The sequence below is a fragment of the Centroberyx affinis genome, unplaced genomic scaffold (assembly GCF_046629955.1).
Source record: "Centroberyx affinis isolate AG114_WGS23_722 - 3 ecotype Tasmania unplaced genomic scaffold, CSIRO-AGI_Caff_v1 ptg002640l_1, whole genome shotgun sequence".
In the NCBI taxonomy this organism is placed as follows: Eukaryota; Metazoa; Chordata; class Actinopteri; order Beryciformes; family Berycidae; genus Centroberyx; species Centroberyx affinis.
This window is the reverse complement of record NW_027280832.1, coordinates 9,457-35,214: the sequence shown is the minus strand read 5'-3', so window position 1 is coordinate 35,214 and position 25,758 is coordinate 9,457. Positions and strand designations below refer to the sequence as shown.

Genomic DNA, 25,758 nt, shown 5'->3' with positions numbered 1-25,758 from the left:
GAAAATCACCTGCACAGCAATTTGCAGCAGCAGAAGTTGAAACCTCTGATTTTCAACCCCAGCAGCAGCACTGGGAACCGATGTGCCCTGATTGCAACGCTTATGCGGCTGCCAAAGTATGTGTGGGCGTCATGAATAAAGCCGAGACTATAACAGTGGCACAAGTGCTTTTTATGGCGTTTTTAGCATTGGTTCCTTTTAGAACGATCTTCTACCTCCTCTCTCAAACCTTGAGACCATCTCACAGCTGAATAGAGAGTATAGAGTATTCCTCTGGTCCTTAATTTCTGTAACATTGGCTTGTCAAAGGATCATTTACCCATCACCAGATAAAGCAATGGAGTAATTGTACACAATTCAAGCGCTCGTGTTTTTTAACACGCACAATTGCAGGCTTTACATGTAATTAACATAGCTCTTGTCATAAACCAATGGCCTGTGAAGGGGATTAGTCTTTGCATGTGAATGGAAACCCCTGTCAGCAGTGGGATGTAATTAGGGTTAACAACGAAGCTTAGACCAAAACATCTCCAAGCGGGAGTCAGTGAGCGTTGTAATTAGGAAGCACTTTACAGGGTGCACTACTGTGCTTTATGTACTCTAACTTTACACCCACTATGCCCCCACTTTGTTCTTAAAAAGGGTGATGCTACCGCAGAGTGCTTTAGCTGGAGGATGTGTTTGGAATGCATGTAGTATTCATCAGATAATGATTTATCTGATCTGATCAAGTTGTTCCAGCTGTAATGGATCTTCATGGCACCAAGCACCATATACATCTATCATAACTGATGATCCGTTATTTTAATCTACTGTAGATGTGTAGGTGGCTTAGATGTTGTAGCTTCTGCTCTTGTGTTTGCGTCAGTTCCCTTTGGAATTGAAGTGGTTTATTGATGAATGTTTACAGGATGACTGATCTCGCATGAAACGTTCTTCTCTTTGGTGTTAAAGGAATAGTTCACCCAAAACTGAACATTCTGTCACCATCTACTCACCCTCATGCCAGTTTTTGGGTGAACTATTCCTTTAAGTCTAATCTCAAAGGGGCAGGTGTCACAGTTAGGCCTATTGGCACTGCTGATTCACAGCCAGGTAAATCCAATCCATTCTGACTCATAGATCATGAGACTCGGGGAGGTTCTACTTCAGCCTCCTGCATTAAAGTACATTACTTTGGATTTTTAGCTGGACCGGGTTTTTTCTACTGTGTTAACTGGCGTTGACAAAAAAAGCAAGGCAAAGCAGATGGAGATACAGATGGAGTGAACTGCATAAAGGCCATAACCACAGCACCGCCGTGCATCAAGATAAAGATGGCTGTTTTACGACGGGGTTTCTAATCAGTGTTATCCTCTTGGCCACACAGGGAAAAGTTCTAATAACCTGACTTTACTCTCTTTTACTGTTGTTTACTTGTCAGAGTTGTAGTCAAGCATGTTGTAACCAAATTACACAAGAGAATAAAAAAAGAGTACAGGACCTGGACTACATTGAAAACAACTGAGAGGTGCATTTAGGCAAAGCATAAAGATACATGAGGTGAGCAAATGGCAGAGCAGCTCAAACGAGTATACCATTAGCCTGTTGAACTAGATGAGCTACATTGGTGCATTTAAGTTAACTTTACTGAGGAAATTGGGTGGTTGCAGTAGCAAAAGTAATGGAATACAGCAGGGGAAAAAGAATAGTAGTATATAGGCCCAAATGAATTAAGCAATGAAAATGGTAGAAATAATTAAAACAATTAAATAGAATATAAACAATTGTGGGGTTATATAAATAGAAGTTGCTGCTAATTTCAACACATGGACTTTTTTTAATACTTTTTTATTGTCATTATAACTTTGCAAGCATGCATTTTAGTGTATCCCATTTTGATGAGAACATTTATTTTTGTGGGTAAAAAACAAAACAAAACATATATATACATAGTTGGTACAGATGTTACTAACAGTCACAATTGCTTACTTAAGTATAGATGACAAAATTTGAAATGTGTCATATATGTAAATATAACTATGTATGTATATTATGTTGACTGTAAGTCAAATTTGACCAAAAGCAAGCATAGAGCACATATTTTGAAAATGAAATCTCGTACAAATTACGTAGATGTATGTGATTATTTGTTAATCGTGTCCTGCTGTATGCACTTTCATCCACAGTATATACACACATGTATTTTAGTCTAATCAAGACTGATTATGATGCACATCACATTTCAGAGCAATATGGCAGTTACATGTTATTGCTTCCTGTCACATTGCATTGTATAGCTTGTTTTTATGTGTATTCCAAAATACTACTGCTAAGCTGCAGCCCCTGCTATGGAAACTGGTGATAAGCTTTTCGCCACATGCAGAGTGCATAATGACACATCTCCTCCACGACCATAGCTTAAGATTACAGGGTTTAATGTGTCATAAAAAGTCCATGACCAGAGTGCAACCTCATCTGCGTGTTTGTAAAAACGATGATTGCTGGATAAACTCCAGCCTCTTCTGAAGACTTGCTCTTATTAATGTGTTTTTCAGCAGGCACTTCATTGCCTCGTGTATATTAATGCAAAAAGTCCCACAGTCCTACATGTTTATCATCCAGGGTCAGGGCCATCGCACCAGATTTCATCCTATCACAGTGAAAGTTGTAATACAGTCATCACAACACAGAGTAGCCAGTCTATATTTCAGCTTAAATGATAACCATTTCTCTTCACGAGACATTAATTTAGTTTCAGGAACTTTTTTGATGCACAATAATTGCTGTACACGTTTTACAAGAAGTCAATTTGAGATTTGCATGAAGAATGGCAGCGTGTCATGGTGGAGGAGTTTTGCAATAAAGAGACAAGCGATTGAAATCAAGATACTTGCAAGCGGCCGTGGCTTTGGCTCGGAAGGCACTCATGCGATAGAAATGAAATATAAATGGGAAAATAATGGGGGGTTTACTTCAGGAGTGTCATTGAAAACTTTTGTATTGCTGTCAGACGCTCAAAACTTACTCTGGGGACCATTTGTCAGCTCAACGGTAGACATTCAGATAAAAGGAAACTCATTTTTGATGATAGGAGACTTTAAGAGAGTGAAATACAACCAGGACAGTGATTTTTCTCTGTGAAAGCTTTAACACGTTTGCATTTTTATCTCCTCCAATGAAACAAAATGGGACCATTTTAAGGACAGACAATGTTCTGTTCAACACACAGCAACAACCTCTGAGTGGCCTATAAATGTCTATTACACTTGAGGATAAATGCCAGGATTCCAAAATTGATATTGGAAATTCATTATGTCACAATAACCTTGATTTCAGTTGTACAGTACTGAATGACAAATGGGTTCACGCCTAAAATACTAATTTTTTGTTTGCAAAGTGCCTGCACATTCAAATGAGTCAATTTATTCAAAGTATTCTATAAAAATTAAAAGGTAGAAACATGAATACAGAGATGGATGTCATTTATTTCTCACCAGATGCGCAGGGTATACAGGATATCCTCCCTAAAACAGAATTATTATTTTTTTATTCCCATCGTCCTGGCCCTATGTTGCCTCCTTAACCAAATGATAGCAATTGCTTTTTGAATTACTGGTGCATAATTGGTGTATTGGTCCTGATGCTGCCATCTTGTATGTTACTTTTATATTATTTATATATTTATTGTCAATTACGCATGTAATTCTGAAACCCTGACGAAAGCTATTGCAGCTGAAATGGGTTGGTTTTTAGCATAAAGTGTTGTCGATTTCTCTCCAACAGTTGATTTTTTTTTTTTTTTCTGATTGACTTTGATTCGTTCAACTCGTAGAAGCTTTGAGGTTGACAGATATTTATTCTGCACAGTTCAATCAATAATTTTGAACATGAACCTTTTTCTTCCATTGATAGAAACTAGAGAAGCAAAGAAGATCATCAAGAGACACAAATGAGCGGCGTCCTGATGGTTCAGTTGGCTAAGGCACAGACACTGTCAGTTTGTATTGATTGTCAGTGGAGCAGTTCCAAAACGTGTCGTTTGTTGACGTGTTTTTACTGCTGGAGAAAAGCAAGTCAGTGAAGGAACCACATATTTAGTATCACAAAAAATGCTCTTGGATAATGGATACACTTACTCCTGGGACAAAACAGAGTTCAGCTCAGAGGTGTGACCAAGTCAACTTTGCTTGAGTCCCAAGTCAGTCTCAAGTCTTGAGGCACAAGTCTCAAGTCAAGTCCCAAGTCTAAATGTAGATTACAAAGTCAAGTCCATGTCATTAATGTCAAGTCTGAAGTTCAAACCAAGTCAAGTCAGAACAAGAGTCCAGTATCAATTTAATATCTTAAAAAATAAAAAAAATATCTAGGACTTTTCAATGCAATATGGTTTTAATAGGATAAAAACTTGGTGCATCATGAGTTTGATTTCTATAATCAGTTTCAACTTCAATAAATTCAATCATTCCATACAAATTCAGAAAACAGAATTCAAATTCAGTCGTCTGCTGGAACAAATCTCATCACTTTCAATCTAAGTCATTTACACAAACACAAGATCTCAAGTCAAGACTTTAGAAACCTTTTCAAGTCATCAGAGTACAAGTCAGAGTCAAGTCCCAAGTCACCAGAACCCAAGTCAAGTCTCAAGTCTTCTCTTCATGCATCAAGTCAAGTCTCGAGCAATTCAAATTCTGCCTCAAGTCTGACTTGAGTCCAAGTCATGTGACTCGAGTCTCCACCTCTGGTCCAGCTACATTGTGGTGAAATGCCCCTTTAATAGTACAACTGCAATTCGCCATAATGAAATGAGTCAGGGGCAGTTCACCCGTTTTACCTCAGGAATCTGCCATGTAGAGTCACCGTTGATGTGCTTCCATTAACGCAGAAGCCAGTATGTCTTTCGGTGGCACCCTTCATCCTTTCTCAGGTGACGTATATAGACTGCTCACCCAGCCCATATAACCGCTGTGAAGTTTGTAAAAAGAGGTGCCTGAAATTGATGACTTGAGACAGCCCGTGCCAAGACGGAGAGAGCAATTAATCCCCCGCCTCGCCATTCGAGACGTCTCCTCGACACAATAGAGGATGCCAGGTCCTTCTGTGGAGTTAAGTGAAGATGTAAGAGTCATGCATACATGCGGACAGGGAAAGCTATGGCTCCTAATTCTGCTCATTAATCACCTGTCGGGCCCGAGCGTCCTCCGGAGTAAGCGCCGGTTTCTCCGAGGCAATTACAGCACTTGACAGAACGCTCTCCGCCGCAGATGCTCATAAGTAGTCGTCTTATACCTTCCTCTGCCCTTTCCTTTGTCTCTCCCGCGGAGCCAACGGCTAACATGTCCTCGGGAGAAGCTTCCCCTCCCCAGCCTTTCTGCTTGCACCGCTCTGCTCTCCTTCAGCTGTGTAGTCAGCAGACTTTTTTTTTTTTTTTCTTTTTTCCCGGGCATACATCCATTTGGCATCCGATGTGGGATAAATAAATCATAGCCTCTAAAATCAATGCCCAGTCCATGATGTAGGCTGTAGGCTTAGTGCTTGCCACCATACTAGAATTATGCCACCAGAGCTCAAATAAGGGGCTTTTTTTTTTTTAACCCGCGAGCTATGGTGTTACTCTTGATGGTTTTTGTGCTTTGAGGGTTGTTTTTTTTTTTTTTTCTGTTTTTGTGGGTTTCACTGAAAAGCTGTTCCAGGCGCTCCGCGGTTTTATTATTTGTCGTAAGCTTTTATGGGAAATATTGCTTTTACTGGAGAGACTGATGGGGCTTTTGAGGCGTAATTTGTTTGACGCATTTGTCAGTTTGTCATGGAGCATTCTGGTTTGAACCTGTTTTTCCTCAAGTGGCTATGGAATCTGGATGCTCTCTTTAATCTAATCCCCCTACAAAACCTCTCATAGAATCCAAAAATATATCAGAACAGTGGCAAGAGTGACATCCTCGTGCGTTTATTTTTGAAGGCAGTAGCATGCATGCATTCACTCTCTAAATCTCTAAGATAAACTGTTTATTGATGTCGCTATCAAAGATTTCTAACCATCAATGCATATATGATGCCCTATGTAGGTTATACCCAAAGTCATTATAGGAATGTCATAGGTTGTTTTAGTGAGACTTGCATAAAACGCATCTGGAACTTGGAAATATCTCCTCAAAATGGCACTTTTTTCAGAGTTTGAGAGCTAAAGTTGTCTCTCTTCCTCTCTGCCTCTCTCTCTCTCTCTCTTGCTGTTTATATTCCCAGATGGAAATGATACCAGAGCCAGATCCCGATGACGAGGGGACAAAAATAAGTGTAAGTTGAAGAACATGCCCTGGCTAACATAACCCATGTTGGCAGGTTTTCATTCTAACCAAACACTGCGAGAGGAGGAATCAAACAGTGAAATCAGCTTTGGATGCTAACAAAACCACAAGCAAACTTAACTGAAGGAGTACCTAAACCCCAAACCCAAATCTGTGGTGAAGCCTGACACTGAAAGTAAGGTACTGAACTGGCCATCTGCTATTGGCTGATCTTTGGTGCCAGGTGAAGTCACCACCTATTGTACTGAAGGTGACATTTGGGTTTGGGGTTTAGTTACTCTTTAAGTTAAGTTTGCTTGTGGTTTTGTTAGCATCCAAGTGTTGTTCATCACATTTTTAGCAGTGTAACAATCATTATTCTTATTTATTTATTCGTTTATTTGACAGGGACAGTGCACATTAACAAAATATGCCAGAATTAGCCAAGAAGGCTAGTTTTCATCCGTAGTCCCTGGGCAGGTAGTATAAAGAACAAGCATTGGACATTAGACATTAGATTGACATACATTGGTTAATAGAAGGGGGGAGTTACATAAACTGTATAACAGCAGACAAGCAATAGATAAGATAAGATCAGTTCAACTAAAATAGTTTGTGTAAATTCATCAACATCATCAGTAGTTAGTAAGAGCATTATCAGTAGTTAGTGGAAGTGTCAGTTTCAATAAATATATATACACACAAGAGCATAAGGCCATAGCATAAGGTGTCATAATATTTAATGAATCCTCATTGTATTCTATCATACCATCTAGTATTATGACACCGTCGTCTCATTAAATTCCTCGAACAGACGGTGAAAGTCCAGGGCAACGACATCTCCCACAAGCTGCAGATCTCCAGAGTCAGCAAGAGCGACGAAGGCCTGTACGAGTGCCGGGTGACACGAGCTAACTACGGAGAGATTGTGGAGTACAAAGCCCAGGCCTGGCTGAAGGTCAACGCCACCGCCAGGCCACGCCGACCACCGCCGCCCGCCAAGAAGAGCTCCCCGCTGCACCTGACCGACAAGAAGCCAAGGAAGTCCAGCTCACCTCTGGGCCAGGACAGCATGAGTTCAGACCAGAGGGTGGGCTCCACCTCCAGCTCTCACACATCCTCCAAGACAGCTAAACACAACCCCGCCTCAGGTAAGACACTGGTGGTTGGCTACATGATGAGGTGGTTGGTTACATGATGAGGTGGTTGGTTACATGATGAACTTAAAGGTGCATTAAATAATCTATGACCTTTATCAACCTATCACCCTGCAACTACATCGACAGAACTAATCGATAGAACTTATCCTACAGAACTAACCCTACTTAACTCTCAAAAATAATAAAGTTGCACTTTACAATTGCAAGTAAGCTAGATAATTATAGCAGAGATCTAACAGAAATGTCTAGTGAAGAGGTAATATTTGAAGATGCAGAATGTTATAATAATAATACTGTTTTGTCATTTGCTTTTTTTGGCTTGAGGACTTTTTAGCCAGGTAGCTGAAATGTGGGGGAGAGGGGGGTAAGATGACACCACAAACTTGGCTTTAATCATAGACAGTTTTATTGAGGAAACCGGCCCCTCCATCAGTTTTGAATGGGAAAATTTGTAACGCTAAAGATGGTGGCACCAACAACATTTATAGACAACTTGTTAGTCACAAATTTACGGCCCAGGGAGATGCCGCCCGAGTGAACCGAGCTCCCTTAAAGAGACTTTGGTTCAACTTCAATAATTACCTACTAGTGCAAGGTACCATTCGGAAGTTGTGGAGACTTTATTTTTTTGTCACAATTGGTGACAATTTTTTTTTACTTTGTTAGCTACCTAACTAGACAACAAGCTAATTTAGCAGAGTAACCAATGTTAATGTTAACATGCAGCTACTAGCCACCGTGAACACTGGCTTCTACTAGATATGTTAGTTACTGTATGTGTCAGATGTGTTAACAACAGGACAGTGATGGTTAGGGTATTTTTAGGGCGGTTAGGATACAAGCTAATATTATCTAAACACAAAATCAGTAAGCTTTAGGTAGGCCCAGTGGAGTAGCCAGAATTTTATTACTAAATTATGGGCAGATATTAGTGCCAGCAGAACATGAATTTGTTTGTTCAGGTTCACTGAGCTGGATCTTGTTAAGCAACAACAGAGGTCCAGATTCACTACGATTGCGTTGGCAGGGCAATTTGTGTATTAAGCCTCAGGTGCTTGAGCCAGGAGCACAGAGTTTTTGCCTTATTCACTAAGACATGTATGCCAATCAAGCTGTCATGCAAACAAGCCCTTGAAAAGAGCACTGCGCAAGCAAATCACCAATCCCCCCACATCACCAATTGCAAGAGCAAATTGCAAAGTGCTTCAGCTGTAAGACTAATCCACCAAGGCTGGCACCCTTGCGCCCCTTCATAATTGAAGCATTCTCTGATCTTATCTGAGACTCTAGGAAGGAAAGCCCTCTCCCTTGCTTGTCTAACTCGCTGGTGACTATGCTATGTCTTGCAGCAATGATAGCAGACATTTTGAAAACACTTGGACATTTGGAAAAACACTTTGTGAAAAGCTTACACCACCTTTCAAAGGATGTTTTGCACGCTACAATAATTTAGGTGAGTTGGCGTTGACTGGGGCGAGCTGCCATTTGACCCAGCACTTTTCAAAGTACTGGGGTGATACCCCACCACTTTTGGATTGAGTTGTGGTCTAAAAAGCCCTTAGTAATATGGAATTGTTCCGTAATGAAGAGCAAGATGTTTCATTCCTCAAGGAGTGAAAACAGAACACACTTTGTTCTGTATTTTCCTGCTATGCGTAGAGAGATGAGACAATCATGGCGGAAATTGGTTTAGGCTATGTGTTGCTTTCAGTCTGTTCATTCTCTGTGTCCCTGGGTACGCTTGGGCATGAAAAGTGCCGACTTACGGCAGAAAGCTGGTGCCTCAACCAAACCGCAGTTTGAATGCAGGCTAGCTGCTTCGATTGAACAACATGAAGCTAGTCAATATGGCAGGTGGTGGTAGCATGGAAGAGAAGACTAACTGCTGAACCCTCTGCAACAAAACACAAGAGCAACCCTTTAACGGTGGAGGCTAAAAGAGCTAAGAAGGAGAGTGACAAAGCAAGGGGTCGGACCAGAGTTAACCACAGCCGGACATTCACTTTCACTTTCATGAAATACCAGAAATACCATCACATGAAATACAAATTGTGTTACTGAAGCTCAGGACCAGTGTGGGTTATATGTAATAGCATAGTTTATTTATCTAGTCAACTACCTGTACAGCTACTAAGCTAGCTGTAACCTAACCTAGCAAATTAGCTTCACTTGTCGGGACATGGCCAGCTGCCGACAGAGAATGGGGTTAAATTTGAATTTGCCTTGGAGTGTTAGCTCCCTAACGCCAAAGTCAGCTAAATTACTTGAGCTGAAAAAATTCCAATAACTGAGACTTCTGTAACTAAATCACATATTTTACATGAACAAAGTACTGTATTTATGCGGCGTTACTTGATTTGTGTCTAGTCTTGTTCGTTAGCGGTAACATTTTAGCTCATATTAGCTCCAGCTAGCATCTGAATAGTAAAATGTTGGATAGACGATGTTCAAAACAACCACAAGCCCCATCTGTTAATCCGAATTCTCACCATAACAAACTACTTCATAGTATGCTGTCATTAGCAATAATATAAAAACTAATGAGTTGAGTTCCAGTTATCTGCAGCAGTAGGCTACTTTGTGTACATAATCCAGCTGTGTAGCTGGGAGGGGGGTGGCGTGGCCGAAGGAGCCGTCTTAGCGACATTTACGAGTGTCTTTGTTGACACTTCCCCTAGGAGCTGCCAAAGTCAACAATTTTCAAATCCTACATGTAAGGGCTTTAAGTGAAGAAAGTGAGAATAACACAATTATGAATAATATGGAAAATGTGATAGAATTATAAAATGTGACTACAGGGCAAATTTGATGGGAAAAACTGCAGCCGGCAGGCAGCTCTCTGTCTCCTCCTCAGAGTGCTTGCTCACTGTGTATGTCCTGGTGTATGTGTGTGTCCTCATTGGCTGTCGCCAGGTTACAGAGTCACAAGGGAGCGGTTGGAGTCTGACTGAGACTCAAAAATGGACTGTTTCCCTTCCTCAAAGCCTCCTGTCAAATGCAACAGATTGTAAAAATATTGCCGTGAATGTGAAGCTGAATATCCGTAGCTTGACAGTGTGGGACAGAGTGAATACAAAGAGTCCAGCAGCAATTTCACAATTTCTGCCACCATAGGCATCACAGAGGCTGATATGGTAATGACATTACACTTTTTTATTTGATGTTTGGAATATGATCTGAGTCTGGAATATGACCATTGTTGTAGTGCTACACACTAGAAGTGCACGTTTGCAATATTAGTGCTACTTATAGCCTATTTTGTACAATCTATATCGATATAATTTGATTAATTATCCAAATAGTTTCAGTAATTATGACTATTCATATTACTAAACTATACAATAATGATGGAAATTACAATATTCCTGTCTCAGTTGTTCAATGAGAATGTAAATATTTGAGCAGATATTAGGTATTACATTCATAATACACAGCCTACACAATTCACGAACATACATGTCATACATTTATAAAGTGAAAGAGAGAGAGAAATAGAAAGGCTTATCATTTCTTTTTTTTACTTTATTGCCATTAACACACATTAACAGTCAATTAACATTACAAAACAAAATCACCTTGAGATTGGGCTTCACTTGAGATACATACACATATAGATGAAATGACACCGTACAGAAGTAGAACACACACACATCTACCTATACATATACCTACAAAAATTATACATCTAAACAATAAAGTACAAGATTCCTAACTAAGGAAGTCAATAACTGATGTCCATTTTAGCTGGGCAGTCATGTGTTCCATCATGTAAACATGTTTGACTTTTTGTAGCCATTGAACAATCGTGGGAGGGTTAGGCTTCATCCAATTAATAGTAATTATTTTTCTTGCAACCATCAACAAAATATGCAGTATATAACACTGGTCTGTGGTAAACAGGAGTTCAGGTGATACTTCCAATAAGAACAATAACAGGTCCAGGGGAATGTCTGTTTCCAGAATTTTCTCCATTCCTTCTTTGACGTTTTTCCAATATGTCTGTATTTTCGGGCAGTCCCAAAATATATGAGTATGGTCTCCAACCATACCGCAGTTTCTCCAGCATTTGTTGGCAGAATTGTGTTTAAAGATGCAGGATGTCAGCGGGGTCCTAAAGAGGCCTATCATTTCATCAGGCTTATGTTTCCACTTTTCACAAGCCACTCATTTTAAAATGTTGCAATTTAAAAAGACAGGAGGAAATAAGGGTATGTTTTAAAGGTTGAAAGGTGTTGCACTGATTAAGTGCCCTCAATACTTTTGCTGTCCAGTATATAGCCCCTTAAACTATATATCTGGGTATATTTCATCTGCAATCAGTATTCTACTTTGACTGGCTTACAGTGCCATTATACATGCTCACATGATGTGCATTGGAGTTTGATTTCACCCCATAGTATGGAGGTGGAGGTGTGGTGCCACCTCTGAGTGTTACAAAGTGTTAGTGAATTGGGCGCAATAATGGGGAAAAATAATATGATTTACATCAAATTTACATATGCATGATCATGGCAGGCACAAAGAGGCTTTATATGTGACCAGCGCTGTTACCCACTGATCAATTTTACATTGGCTAGCTGAATGGTCTGAATGGTTATAGACGTCATTTTGGTGATATCAAACTCTTCCCTGCGTAAACCAAGTGTTTTGGAGTAGAGACTAGGGCTAAAGACAAGACAGTTTACATTTGGGAACAAATCCACCTTATCACACTATTCACTTTTACTGAGAACGTTACTGAATGGACAGCACACCACAACAAGCTTTTTCAGGTATCTCTCTTTTTCCTGCTTGGTTGTTATATGCTTAGTTTCTCTCTGCAGCAAAGGAGCAGGTTAGGAAGAAAACAAGGGACAATCCCCCATATTTTCAAAGTACACCATTTTTTGCATTAAAACAAACCAAAGACTGTAACGATCAAGGAGACACTGGCTTACTTCCAGAATGTTGATTTACAACCATCATCAATTTGTACGACTTTTGAAGTAACCATTCATCTTCCCGTTCTCCATAAATGTACTTGTGCGGGACTGTGGAAGAGCTCAACTCTCAGTATTTAAAAAAATATTTGTTGTTTATAGCATAAAGTGTCACCGATAATTCATCAAATACTATATAAAACATTCAGATCATTAAGACACTGTAAACAACCTGTAATTTTAGTAATAGTTTAAACACAATTATTGATATTTGCTCTCAGCAAATGAAGTGGTCAGTGATAAATCGCAGTTTCCATCATTTGGATTACTTTTATTTTTTAAAACCGGATTGACATCAATTTGTACATTGTTTAGTACACATTGTTGACTCCAATACTCAGGTTTGCCTTATTTTGATAATAAGCTTATTAACTTATGTCTATAGTTATTACTTACATCACATCATATTTTGCTTCTAAATGGTCCAGATTCTCACCTTATCCGCTTCACCTCGGCTTAGTTAGAGCTGGCACAGAAAATAGGTCTTGTGTCTAAAGAGGCTGGGCACCCCTGTTGTTTGCCCTTGTCCAAGACAACCAAACATAACCCAATTTCTAGGAGTAATGGTCTTTGTGTGTAGAATAAATTTGACACACACACTGAATATTAGACATGATACTAATATACTTTAATAGAGGCGGTTAGATTTAAATCTATCTCATTTACCGAACATGCTATAATTGCGTTGTTCCCTCTCATCTCCACCTGCCAATCATATTCCTACCGGTCAACTAGTTCAAACACAAAGTCAGCCACGCTCTGAGCTGAGATAGCCCTATGCGCCCCGAAGCAAGACACAGAAAGATATTACTTGCCACTGAATAGAGGTAAAAAGTTGAATAATCCCCAGGGCTGCAGAGTGGGAGATTATGAGGCAGCCAAATTATGCTGACAACTGTGTTGCAGCGAGTCCTCTGTGTGGTGTGTCTGACACTGATAAATGCCTCTCTCCGCGGCTGCTCAGGCGGCCTTAGCTACCTTCTCTGAACAGCAAAGAGGTGTTACGGCTGAGGGCGACAGAGTTCTATTACTGCAGCGTTCAGGTTTGAGGCAGATGAGCAACAATAGGTAAATGGGCCGAGTTGAAATTAAACCTGGGAGAGTGCAGATATTTTCCCTTTTCCGCATTGCTGCATCTGTAAACAATGAGGCACTTGCCAGAATGGGGGGGAGGGGGGTGAGGGGGAGGGGGGGGGGGGGGTGAGATATCACTGTGGCTGGTGGAAAGGCTGCGGCTGCAGAGAGGTTTGTTCACAGCTACTCCCCGCCAGTGTGTCAGCTGTTGTTAGATCACGGCTCGGCCTCCAGCGCCGAGGTGACCGGAGCCGAATGCAAAAAAAAATAAATAAAGAAATAAATAAAAAATCCCCCGAGCTAGACTTGTCCCCCCCCCCGCCCCCATCCCAGAGGCCAGCGCTGGTTCCCGCATGAAAGAAAACAAATATGGACTCAGTTGAGAAACTTGATTGCATAAGCATTCATCCGAACAAAAAAAATATAAAATCACTGACCTTGTTTTTAAGAGCCCCCGCATATTTTTTTTTTTTTTTTAAATGCCTTGGACAAGTATGTCTAAGGAAAGAACACCACTGAGTCACCAGTCCAGCCAGGAACAGCAGGACTGGTTGCTCACATTGCTCAAACAGTTGCACGCAATGTCAGTATGCCATTTCATGTAAATTAACAAAGAGAATGTCATCATGAATCGGGATAGAAAATGGCTACGCTTGCATGCACACAATTATGTGTTTATTGCCAATACTCAGAGGAAGAAAACAGTGTGATTAAGCCGTTTACATGTGACATGTAGTTATTACAAGTATCCAACTGGAAATTACACTAAACTGACAGAACAACATGAGTGGCATCAGCAGAAATGTGATGAATGTGTAGCCATGTTCTGACTGCTCTCTATTAATGCCAGTGAAATCACACTCAAAGAAATAGAGCAGGAACCAAACCCACAAAATTTTGAGATACCGCTACCCGGGGTAGAACAAAACATGACCCTTGTTCTTTCATAACTTTGACATGTCCCCTTTATGAAATGGATGGTCATAATTTTCCCTTTTTACTGCAAAAGTCATTAAATTCATCAATGAAGTGATTCACCACATAGGCAAAAAAGTGCAAAAAAAAAAACGCCTGCCCTGAAAGAGGGAGTACCAAGTTAATCCCATGTCATTTTCTACCTACTGGTTGTATTTACATCATATTTGCACTGATGGTCTACAGGTAGTGTCCCTACACTCCAAAGCAACCAGAATGTCAAAAAAGGGTTCTATTGTGAATCAGCAGCCTTTTATATAAGGCCTTATTATAGGCGGAAATATCAAACAGTTAATTTTTCTGAGAATTACTCACTTCTAATCCTAAACCTAATCCTAATCTAACAATACTGTAATCAGTACCCAATTATGCTCATTTCAGGTAGTCACATTGTCTCATCAAAAACAAGAAGTAATAGTTTGTCACTGAGCACTATTATTGTGACTATCCAGTGAGTATAACCCAAAAAAGTAAACAAAAATGCCTGCCTTGTAACAGGGAATACAAAGTTGATTCCATGTTTTTTATCCACTGGTTGTATTTACATACTTCAGATTAGCACTGATGGTTCTCATGTAGTATCTCTAGACCTCAAAGCAACCAAATGTGATGAAGTTGTATACAGGTGTACACATACGTGTCTTAATCGCATCACAATGGCATCTTTTGTGTGCCTGTAAAAAATGGTCAGTGTCTGTGAGTGTAAAGTGTGAAAAAGCGGCAGTGTTACCCTGACCGGAGCCTCAGAGTGGATGTGGCTAAATGCCCTGGCACTCGTGTCAAAGGAGGCTGCGACAGCGGATAAGCAGCCATTGTGTCCTGCAGGCTTAACAAGAGACTGGTAAACTGCACAGGGACAGCACTAATATGAGGGCAGACAGTAAAGCGTGGGTCAACCCAGCAGTAGCCATGGGATAGTGCTATTTGAAAGTGATTTGCAGTTGGGTAGACTCTACTACTTTTCTCATTCAAAATATAGATTTAAAACTTGCTCACTCACCTATGCAATGGGTATTTGTATGTGTTCAGCCCTGCACCTGCTATTTGTCGCCACATGGGAACAACTTTAAATGATTATAATGTTAGGCTGGTTAATCATTCAGGAAGTTTAGACGCTACTGCTTTGTGTAGAGCAGCATAACAGGCAGCCCCTCAGGAGCCTGTTGTTTTGCTCTGACTTGTTTGGCTTACAGTCAGAGAGAGTGTATGGTGGCCAGCAGGGTCATAGCTTGAGAACAGGCAAAGACCAAAGGCTGTATGTAACCAAAGAATTCTAATGTTATTGTCTCAAAAAGCAGCCTATGTGGGGGGTGGCCTTCATTTATTTTCCACCAAAGGAAAGTTTTACTAGCATTTGGCACTTGGCAGGTGGTAATTTTAGACCCATAACACATCAGACTGTGTTTTCACATTTTTACCTTGCCCACAGTTAAACAGCCAAGCTGCAAGGTGAAGACATCCAGCTGTATTTAACCAGTCAGTCAGCCAAACGTCCAATCATTGGCCAGGCAGCCAGCCAGTCAGTTAGAGAGTGAGTCAGTCAGTCAAAAGGCAATCCAGATAGCGACTTTGGTAACAGAGCCACCAAGCAAGTTAGCAGGCTAGTCAGTCAAAGAGACAGCCAGCTAGCCGGTCAGTCAGCCAGCCATCTATTTGCAGTGCCAGGGATCAGCAGGAATAGATGGAGTTGGTGCTAAGCCAGTATCGGCTCCCTGTGGAGGAGCCTGGGTGATTCACCTCCCCGCCTCACTGAGCCTGACTGTGTCTCTGGCCTGGAATCGATATTCAAAATCACCATTTTACCGAGCCAAAAGATTTTGGCAAAAACGCAGAGCGCTGTGTTAGGTTAACAAACAAACTGTCACGGATCAGGTCACTCTGAAGTACGGAAGTTTGAGGTGATTTCTGATGTTACTATGAGTAGTAGTGAGAGTAGTAAGTAGTTGTAATGATGCAGCAAAAACATTGTTATTAGCAGTGCATATGATGTACTTGTTATGAGGGTTAGGATGCACTTAGATGAGGCTTTATAGGAGCTTTACATTGATGTGTAGATTTTTTTTTTTTGAGAGAGAGAGATATGCAATGTAACTTTTGTAGCCTAATGCGGTGATGTGACACACGTGCCTATGTGTGAGTCTAATATATTGTTTAATGCAGTGTGCAATGGAGTGGAAGTGGAATGGAATGGAACTTTTTTATGGTCCAAGACAAATTTTCTCTACATTTCTCTACAGAGACCAATAAATTGAATCTGAATCTATTCTCTCTTTGAAATAAATGAGTCAAAATTCAATTGTAGTCTGAGCTGTGACAATCTCTTCATTCATTCATTCATTCATTCGCCTCCTAATACCTGGCATTAACATATTCTTGAGATTCAGATTATAGCTGGATAGAGCATAACCACATTAGAATTCAGGTTCAAATTCACCCAGGATGCCTTGAAGGCAGATAGCGATTTAATCGACCAAGCCAGAGATGCACTTCGTCATGAGTATAAATGAAATATTGTAATCCTGCAATAACATTTCCAGTCCATATACAACAACAACGTAAGCAGAAGTAAACACTCGCATAAAGGGTTTTTGTTTTGTATGCTCAGCTGTGTTGCCTGAATCTTTTTGTATTTGTGTTTTGTTTTGTAATTAATATGATTGGACATGTAGGAGATAGTTGCTTACCAAAAATATCATGGAAACACAGAGGACCAGCTGATACCTACAGTGTGCTCATGTTTTGAAGTGAAAACAAAAAAAAATGGTTAAACAGACATGGGATTATATGTGATTAATAATTTCCCATAAACTGTGGGAGAAACTTGTCAAGGGGAGAGAGCAATTCAATTGTATGTGGATAGTTCAATTATTACTACCATTATTATTATTATTCAATTAAATTCCAATCATACTTCAAAGTGATTGGCATTGAAGGAAAAACTCATATTAACCTTCAAAACGCAAAACTGGCCAGTTTCCACTGCTGGATTGTGTTGACCACCACCGTTACACTGTAAAAAAATATTTAGGTTTCTGCAAAATAGGTACACAAACCTCTGTGCTTTTGTGCACACCAAACTGTATGGTTATAACTGGGTAGGCTATTCCACACAGCTTCCAAGAGTATATATAACCTTTATTTAACTAGGAAGTCACACTGAGATTAAAACCTCTTTTACAAGTGAGACCTAGCCAAGACAGGGTCAAATAGCAGCATCAAACACATAACAGGACAACAACATCAAATCACAACAGCAACAATAGGTATGACAAGAATACATTACATAATACAGTGCATAAACAAAAACAAGGCAGCAATATTTAGTCATGTGTTTGTTAGCTGAAGCAACTGCAGCTAACAGTGACCACTTCCATTTTTCCACTTCCAAGTTTAAAATCATTTAGCGAGATAAGGGTCTCAACTTTTGTTTGTGCGACCTAAGATTATGACTGCTTTGCAAAAATAAAAACTTCTGTCTTAATTAAATAGGTAATTTGCCTGAAATAATCTTATAGACTAAAATGTGCCAGTGTTGTAGCCTACGCAAAGTGAGGGATGACCATCCTACCATGCTGTATAAGGTACAATGATGGGTCCTGAAGCTAGAATTAGTGACATACCTCAAGGCCGAGTGATACACGGGGTCGAGTTTGGACGAGGTGGACGATGAGGCAAACCTATAAATAGTATCACCAAAATCGATCTGAGTCCGAAAAAGGCCAGCAACTAAGCTGGAGCATGCGGCGGTGACATCCTGGGGACGCACTGGACCCAGTAATTCACACAGCTCCATTCTAAAGTTCTCTCTCCACTCTACATCACTGGACTCCCTCAGGACTACCCGTTCCCACCAATCCCCGAATACGCCAAGTTGCCGGGGGTGTAGCAGCTGCATGTGTCGTCTCCTTCTATCCGACGGGTCTCCCAAAAGTAGCGCCTGAAGCACTGCATTTTTAATTGAAACCGAGATAGGCCTATGGCCGCAACGAACATGATGTGGTAGAGCAGAATCCTGGCTGTAATTGTTTTTGATTGAATTTGTTTGGTTGTGCTGTACGGAAGAGGGAAGAGGATTAGGGCCACGTGTGAGAAATGTATTTGAGTTCTGAGTTTAAAGTCATAATTCTGAGTTCAAAGTCAGAATTCTGAGATCAAAGTCAGAATTCTGAGATCAAAGTCCGAATTCTGAGTTTAAAGTCCGAATTCTGAGATCAAAGTCCGAATTCTGAGTTCAAAGTCCAAATTCTGAGTTTAAAGTCCGAATTCTGAGATCAAAGTCCGAATTCTGAGATCAAAGTCCGAATTCTGAGTTTAAAGTCCGAATTCTGACTTTAAACTCAAGAATTCTGAGTTTCAAGTCAGAATTCTGAGATTAAAGTCAGAATTCATTAAAGTCAGAATTCTGAGTTTAAAGTCAGAATTCTGAGATCAAAGTCCGAATTCTGAGTTTAAAGTCAGAATTCTGAGAAAAAAATTAGAATTCTGAGTCTCACTTTATTCTCAGAATTCTTACTTTAAACTCAGAATGGAGGAGGAGGATCTGATTGGCCACGATTGCCACCAGCCTCTACCACACCTACTGATAATGTATTCCTCCTAATCCAACCGCTTTTGCAACTGCATCAAATCTGTTGGTCACGCCCAAGTGAGCCAGTGAATGTGCGCCATGGCCTGTGCTTGCATCTTGACTCAGGGAAATAGGGCCCTATGTTGTCATGGTGACATTCTTGTTAGCACAATAACTCAAGAACATTGATAGAAATGTCATACTCCCCCTATAGAGAAGATTTGATTAGATTTTGGAGCACCTTGCTGCAGAAATTTGCATATTAATGAAGAAAACAGTTTCTTGAACCTACTAAAACTCCATAATGCTTTAAGATACAGAGTACAAATTAATACCACCCATGTGTTGAAGTATGTTGACGTCAAAATATTTGATAATTAATGCATGAATTGGCTTAATTGATGACCACATTAGCATAACTGGTTATGGCGGGACATTAGGCAGCTCAAGTGCCTCTCGTTACAACATGCTTTCTGCACTGCTGCAGAACTGTTGCTCCACCTCTAAAGCTCATGTTTCACAAGTCAGTCCAACTGAATTTAGTGTGTTGTTATCCACTTGATTCAGAAATTTTCACACTCAACTGCTTCGATCATAGCTCGTGTTGAATTAACTATAACGAATTGTAGAAGACAAGATTGTAAATTTGGCGTACATAAATGTGATACACGTGTAACAGCTAATATTAGGTCATTTGCAACCTAGCAAATAATCCTTTGGTGAAATCTATTTTAACCTGGTCCATTCTCATTCTCAAGTTTTGTGGCACCTATAGGTGTGAGTGGTAATTGTTCTGTTGTTTTTCTGGTGGCGATATTCAATATCACAGGAAATATTCACAAAATATCAGCCCAAGCCTAAAAATAAGGCAATATCTTTTTTCATGTAACTGTTGCATCTTTAGTGCATCTTTAACTATGGTGGGACCAGTTACTAAATTAGTTCTCTGTAAATAGCGTGATATTACTCAATTAGTGAGACTTTTTACAATGTACTGTCTCTCCGTCTCTGTCGTTCTCCGTCTCATAGCTGGAGGCTGATTAATTATTCTCTGTGTGGAGGATGTTTTGGCCCAGAGTGATTGCTGCTCCTCTGTGGCACTCCTGTTCTCTAGATCACCCCGAGCCAAATGAGATCTGGCAGGGAGGAATACGGGGTCAACGCCCCCCGTCTCTATCCTTCTCCCAGCAGTCCTCCCTTCATCCCCCCCCCCACCCCCCACCCACCCCCAGACAATCCAGAGCCGGGCTGAAAGGAAAAAAAAAAGTGTCCCCCCTGGACGATTCTCCTCTTAGAACATTGCAGCGCCTGGTCTGACAGAGGAATCTAGTAAATGTCAATGTGATGTAGTGAATATTTCATTCTCTATTTACCGAATGCTGCCTTGTTTCACAGGATTACATCTTCGTACCGCTTTTGCTTCTCCCTCTCCTAGATCCTCTTTCTTTCTCTTTCTGCACGTCGCGGTTTCTGCAGGTGGGGAGTAAACACATTTTTGCGTCCACACCGTTCTGCTGCATAGAACTGCATAGGTATCATCTGTTCCTTAGCTCTCATACTTATCGATTCAAGTCCAATGTCCCTAAGACACAAATCAAAATGCAGGCTGAGGAGGCCGTTTTTCTGTATCGCAGTTGTCAGCTGGTGTGGGCTGTTCAGAACACAGTCAGAGCAGCCTGCAGTGGCGATAGCAGCTTGGCATGTTAAGGCAATGGTAGCTGCCCATGTAAATCCTTTTCATAGTAGTTCAAAGGCAGTTTGTACTTCCTTTACTTCAGGGGGAGATTCTATTGTGGGTGTTTGGTAATGGAAGTGGTGTTCATGTAAGAATATATTTGATTTGGATTTACTGCATTGGATACAGTTCCTTTCTAGGCTATGGTTACATATTTAATGTGTGTTGTATACATGTTTCATTCCAAAGTCTGATTGTTGCCAACATAGGGCCCGATTTAAACCTTGACTTAAAGGAGTAGTTCACTCCAAAATGAAAATCTACTCACCCTCATGTCAGTCAACACACCGGTGAAGTCTTCTCCAAAACAACTGAAGTGGCTAACTGGTTCTTTAGAGTTCCAACAAGGGCAAAAAATTACTATAAAGTTTTTCCAAACAGCTTGTGCAGCGTAATCCAAGTTTTCTAAAGCCAAATGATTGCACTGTGAGTCCAAAACTCCAATATTTACCTCATTGTCTCCTAGATTTTCTGACTGAATCTGACAATGATTTGCTCTGCAACCCAACAACAGTCACCCTAGAGGAGCAAGCAGATGCTGCCTTCAAATGCTGTTAGAAATATTGTAATAATACTAATGATAATAATAAACTTTATTTATAGAGCACCTTGCAAAAAACAAAGTGCTTTACAAAAGATTAAAAAAAAGAAAACGGATAAAAACATCAAAGTGTTATACAAAGGATAAAATAAAACCACAGCAAAGAAATGTGAGAAATATAAAATGAAACAAGCATCATAAAATGGAGGTCAAAAATAAAATAAAAGGTCCTCTGTAAAAGCAAGCCTATAAAAAATGGGCTTTGGGAAGTGATGTCAAATTGGTTTCATTTTGTTTTAGGTAGGACGCGCTTGAACGACCTAATAATCTGGCGAATACAATTGGGAACGTCCAAGATACCCAAGATGCTAAGAGGTGACATTCTCACTCTTTGTAAAGCTTTTAGGTATCACGCATATACAACAAATTTTAGCCAGTAAACTCATTAAAATATCAATTACATAACTGATGCAAATATTCTCCTAGTTTCTAAAACAGTCACAGAAAAAGCTACTTTTGTCGCAGGTTCCATTTTGTTATTTCTGAATATGCGACAAGTTGTGTTCAGCACTTTCAAACTCGGAAGTAGGACATGTTTGGAGTAATCTTCTGGTCATTTTTTGCCCTTTTTGGAACTCTAAAAAAATGAGTTTCCATCCACTTCAGTTGTTTTGGAGTTGTTTTCGCAGTGTGTTATTTGGACATATAAACGTCACTGGTGTTTTGACTTGACATGAGGGTGAGCAGACAATGACAAAATGTTCATTTTCGGGTGGACTATTCCTTTAAGTGCCGCTCAATTTTACTTAAATCAGTTTTTATGCTCTGCCAGTTCCAACTCTCCAGTTATCTGGAGCAACCCTGGGGATAGGCAACCTACTACAAGATGTACACTTGAGGCGATGAATATGTAAATCAAGGTGTTTCCACATTCACCTTCACACTATTCCGACCGTCCGTCCATTGATACACGCCTTTTGTTACATAAATCCTTACCAGAATTGTCCAGTGCTCCCATCAGTTTCCTTCTTCCTGATTTTGTTTTATTTATAAAAAACAAAACTTGAATGAAACGAAGAAATGCATTAGACTGTTGATTGGTCTCGGTTGGAATAGCATGTAAAGCAATCTGATGACTTTCCACAACTAAGAAATAAAGATGTCTTCCGCCATTTATGTGCACAAAAGGCCAGGCTTTTGAAACCTGTTCAGAGGCATTAGGCCACTGCAGCCTTAGACTAAATGTTATTAAGCCATATTGTGTAAATTTAGAATGCAAGAGAGGGCATGTAACAACGCATTATGTAATAACACCGCATTATGTAATAACTCGACAAAATGTAATACATTTTCACTTCATTATGTAATAACACCCGCATTTTGTAATAAATTATTACATATTGCGGTGGTTATTACAAAATACGGGAGTTGCACTTTTTTTTGATGAAAATGTAATAATATGGTGCATTATGTAATAACCAACCAAAATGGATATCTTCATTCATAAAAATCGTTATAACATTAACAACAACAATGTTTATTTTATGCATTCTAGCATCAATCATACTGACTCAAAATTCATTTTAAAAAGATACTATTAGTTCAGTAGATTAGTGTAGTATCTTTCATTGGTCAAAACTACATTAAGTGTCACTGTATTCCTTAGCTTCATAGAAACTGTACTTGAGGGTTCATAGAGACAAACTGCACATTTATTACATATTGCGTTCAGGCTGTGTATTACAAAATGCGGCAGATTATTACAAAATGCGGGTGTTATTACATAATGAAGTGAAAATGTATTACATTTTGCCGAGTTGTTACATAATGCGGTGTTATTACATAATGGCAAAACAAAAACAGGCAATAACCAGTATCATTACAATTAACTAAATGTTAGAAACAAATGAAAAATCAATCATAATGATGGCAGTCCACGAAATCCTGCATGTCTCCTCTCTCGCCACTCTCACACTCATACACAGATGCCCACCGCACCCAGTGTTTCCATGTGGACAGCGACTTTTGCATCGAGCTGTCTAAATCACATTGACATTTCAGTCCGCCATTTCTCACTGCCTGGCACAGTTCTTAGCGGCAAACAGCGGAAGCACCAAAGAATAGCTGACAGAAATATGTATTGGCTAGACACTGACGTGCAAAGACGCACGAGCAAGGACAGATTCCTTCTTGTTGCTTTCCGAACATCATCAGGACTACGAGGACTATGTGACCATGAGACAAGAACAAATTTATAGGAATAGGGAAAGACTACATTCCATTAGCATTCAGTTGGTATGTGAAGTAGACTTGGCCATGACCTTTGCTTCAGTGCAGTGAGTAATGCAGCTGGAGAGTATAGCTTGTGGGTGAGTTGACTAGAAAGCAGTTGTCATTACGAAACTCTTCTTTTGATATAAAACGTATTTTTGATATATTATATATACTGTCCTTGATTTATTATAGGCAAAAAGGTAGAACAGCCTAAATGTGTGACAGAGGAAAATGCATCTACTCATCAAGAAAAATGCAATTGCGTTTGCTTCCCTCCTGGCCCGCCGTCTCGTTCTTTTTAATTGGAAATCAACAAAAGCCCCCTTCATTCATACAATGGGTCAGAGAGACGATGACCTCTCTGAAATGAGAGAGAATTATGTATTCAGTACGTGGGTCATGGAAAAAAATTTGACACAACTTTTATAGAGTATGTCAAAACTTTATCTTTTTTTTGATTGTACTCTTTCCTCTGCACCAACAAACTAATCCTATACTCATTCTTAGACTATAGCGTTAACACTCAAGAAGAGACTTAATCTATATGCACACCCTGTATTGTATATATTATTTTCATTTTTTTCTTTTTGTTTGTTTTTATGCAGTCTGTATATGCCTTTTGGAACATACACACCTACTTAGTACTGTTTTTCTGTGTATGTATGTATGTATGTATGTGTATGTTAAGCTTGGATGGGTTGGGGGGTAGGTATGGGGAGGGGGGTTAGAATAGGAGAGATTCCTTATCACTCTGTACCTATTCCTTAAAATGAAAAAATCAAAATAAAAAAAATAGAAAGACAAACGGTAGAATGGTCTATGGCCTGCTTTTCCACCACATGGATTGGAGGGACAAAGAAGCCAAGGTTTTGGATAAACACATGTGCAAGCGAAGGCACGCCAAAAATCCTCAGTGCCCACACTGAATAGTCCAAATCTGAATAGGAACAGCTCAAACATGCAGACCTCAATCTGCGTAACACCTGCATAACTTAATGCCGTCTGAATCAAGCCCAAGGTGCATTAAATTACATAATGTTTTTGAAGTAGTCAACATTTTTCACCTTCAAAATTCCTAGCACATTTATAGCAATAACTTCAATAATTATTTCATTTGTATAGCACTTTTCCAAAAACAATGTTTACAATAATACACACAAAGTACCACAATTACATGAAATAAAGTTGGATTAACAAGTATGGAAAATAAGCCAAGAATAAAAAAAAAGATGGTAACACTTTACAATAAGGGTCACCAAGTTAAGGGTTAGTTCATGCTTAATAAGCATGAACTAACCCTCAATTAACAGTTAACTAATGTGTCTGGTAATCATTTACTAATAGTGTTCATGTTAACTAATAACTACTTTATACATTATTTAATAGTCATTTTTATAAACTATTAAATAATGTATAAATTAATACCTTAGTTAACATGAACACCATTGGTAAATTACACATAAGGTAACTGTTATTTAAGGGTTAGTTAATGCTTAGTAAGCATTAACTAACCCTTAACTTAGTGACCCTTTTGTAAAGTGTTACCAAAAAGATGTATAGATGTTCCTTAATTTGCTCATAACAAATTCATGCTACATTTCACATTTCACACTGACATTATAATAAAAGTACTGTAACATTTTCTGTGTTGAGAATTGTCTAATTTTTGCTTTTTTGCAGCATTTCATCGGTCTATTTACCCCCAAGCTAAGAAACGTCGACAATATTCTGTCTCTTGTAGAATGTTTATCAGCGAGCAAAATTGTAGTTGTGTGTATTTTTCATCATTTGTACCTTCTCTTCACAGGTACAAGAATATCATCCAGCTATGGACTGGCTGTCCTTCTTCTGGCTTGTGGTTTGCTGAGGGATGCCTTGTTATAGTCTGAAGAACTGACAGGATTTGCGCCCAGATCGCTCTCTCTCTCTCTCTCTCTCCGCTCTCGAAGCGAACGAGAAAATTGCCTGTTTTTTTTGTTTTTTTCCACCAAGCGGACAGCACAGTTGGCCCTCATTTCCCAGCCACTACTACCCTTGCACCCGGCACATTCTTATTAGCCACTGTAAACACCAGTCACCTTTATACCAGTTGGATTTCCTGTTGTACAGATGTCTACTACGGCAACGCCTGAGGTCCAGTGTTCCGATGCGAAAATGGACTCGGTATCTCATTGGATAACTCTCATG

The 25,758-nt window shown here is 39.7% G+C and overlaps 1 protein-coding gene across 1 annotated transcript in view; it reads left to right on the top strand.

Annotated features, from left to right (window-relative positions):
• Positions 1–25,455, top strand: part of vstm2a (V-set and transmembrane domain containing 2A) — a 63,454-nt gene extending 37,999 nt beyond the window's left edge. The window contains exons 3-5 of the mRNA XM_071534963.1: positions 6,226–6,276; positions 7,081–7,417; positions 25,379–25,455. Coding sequence (XP_071391064.1) covers positions 6,226–6,276; positions 7,081–7,417; positions 25,379–25,455 — 465 coding nt within the window. The remainder of the gene's footprint in view (positions 1–6,225; positions 6,277–7,080; positions 7,418–25,378) is intronic.
• The last annotated feature ends 303 nt before the right edge of the window (positions 25,456–25,758 follow it).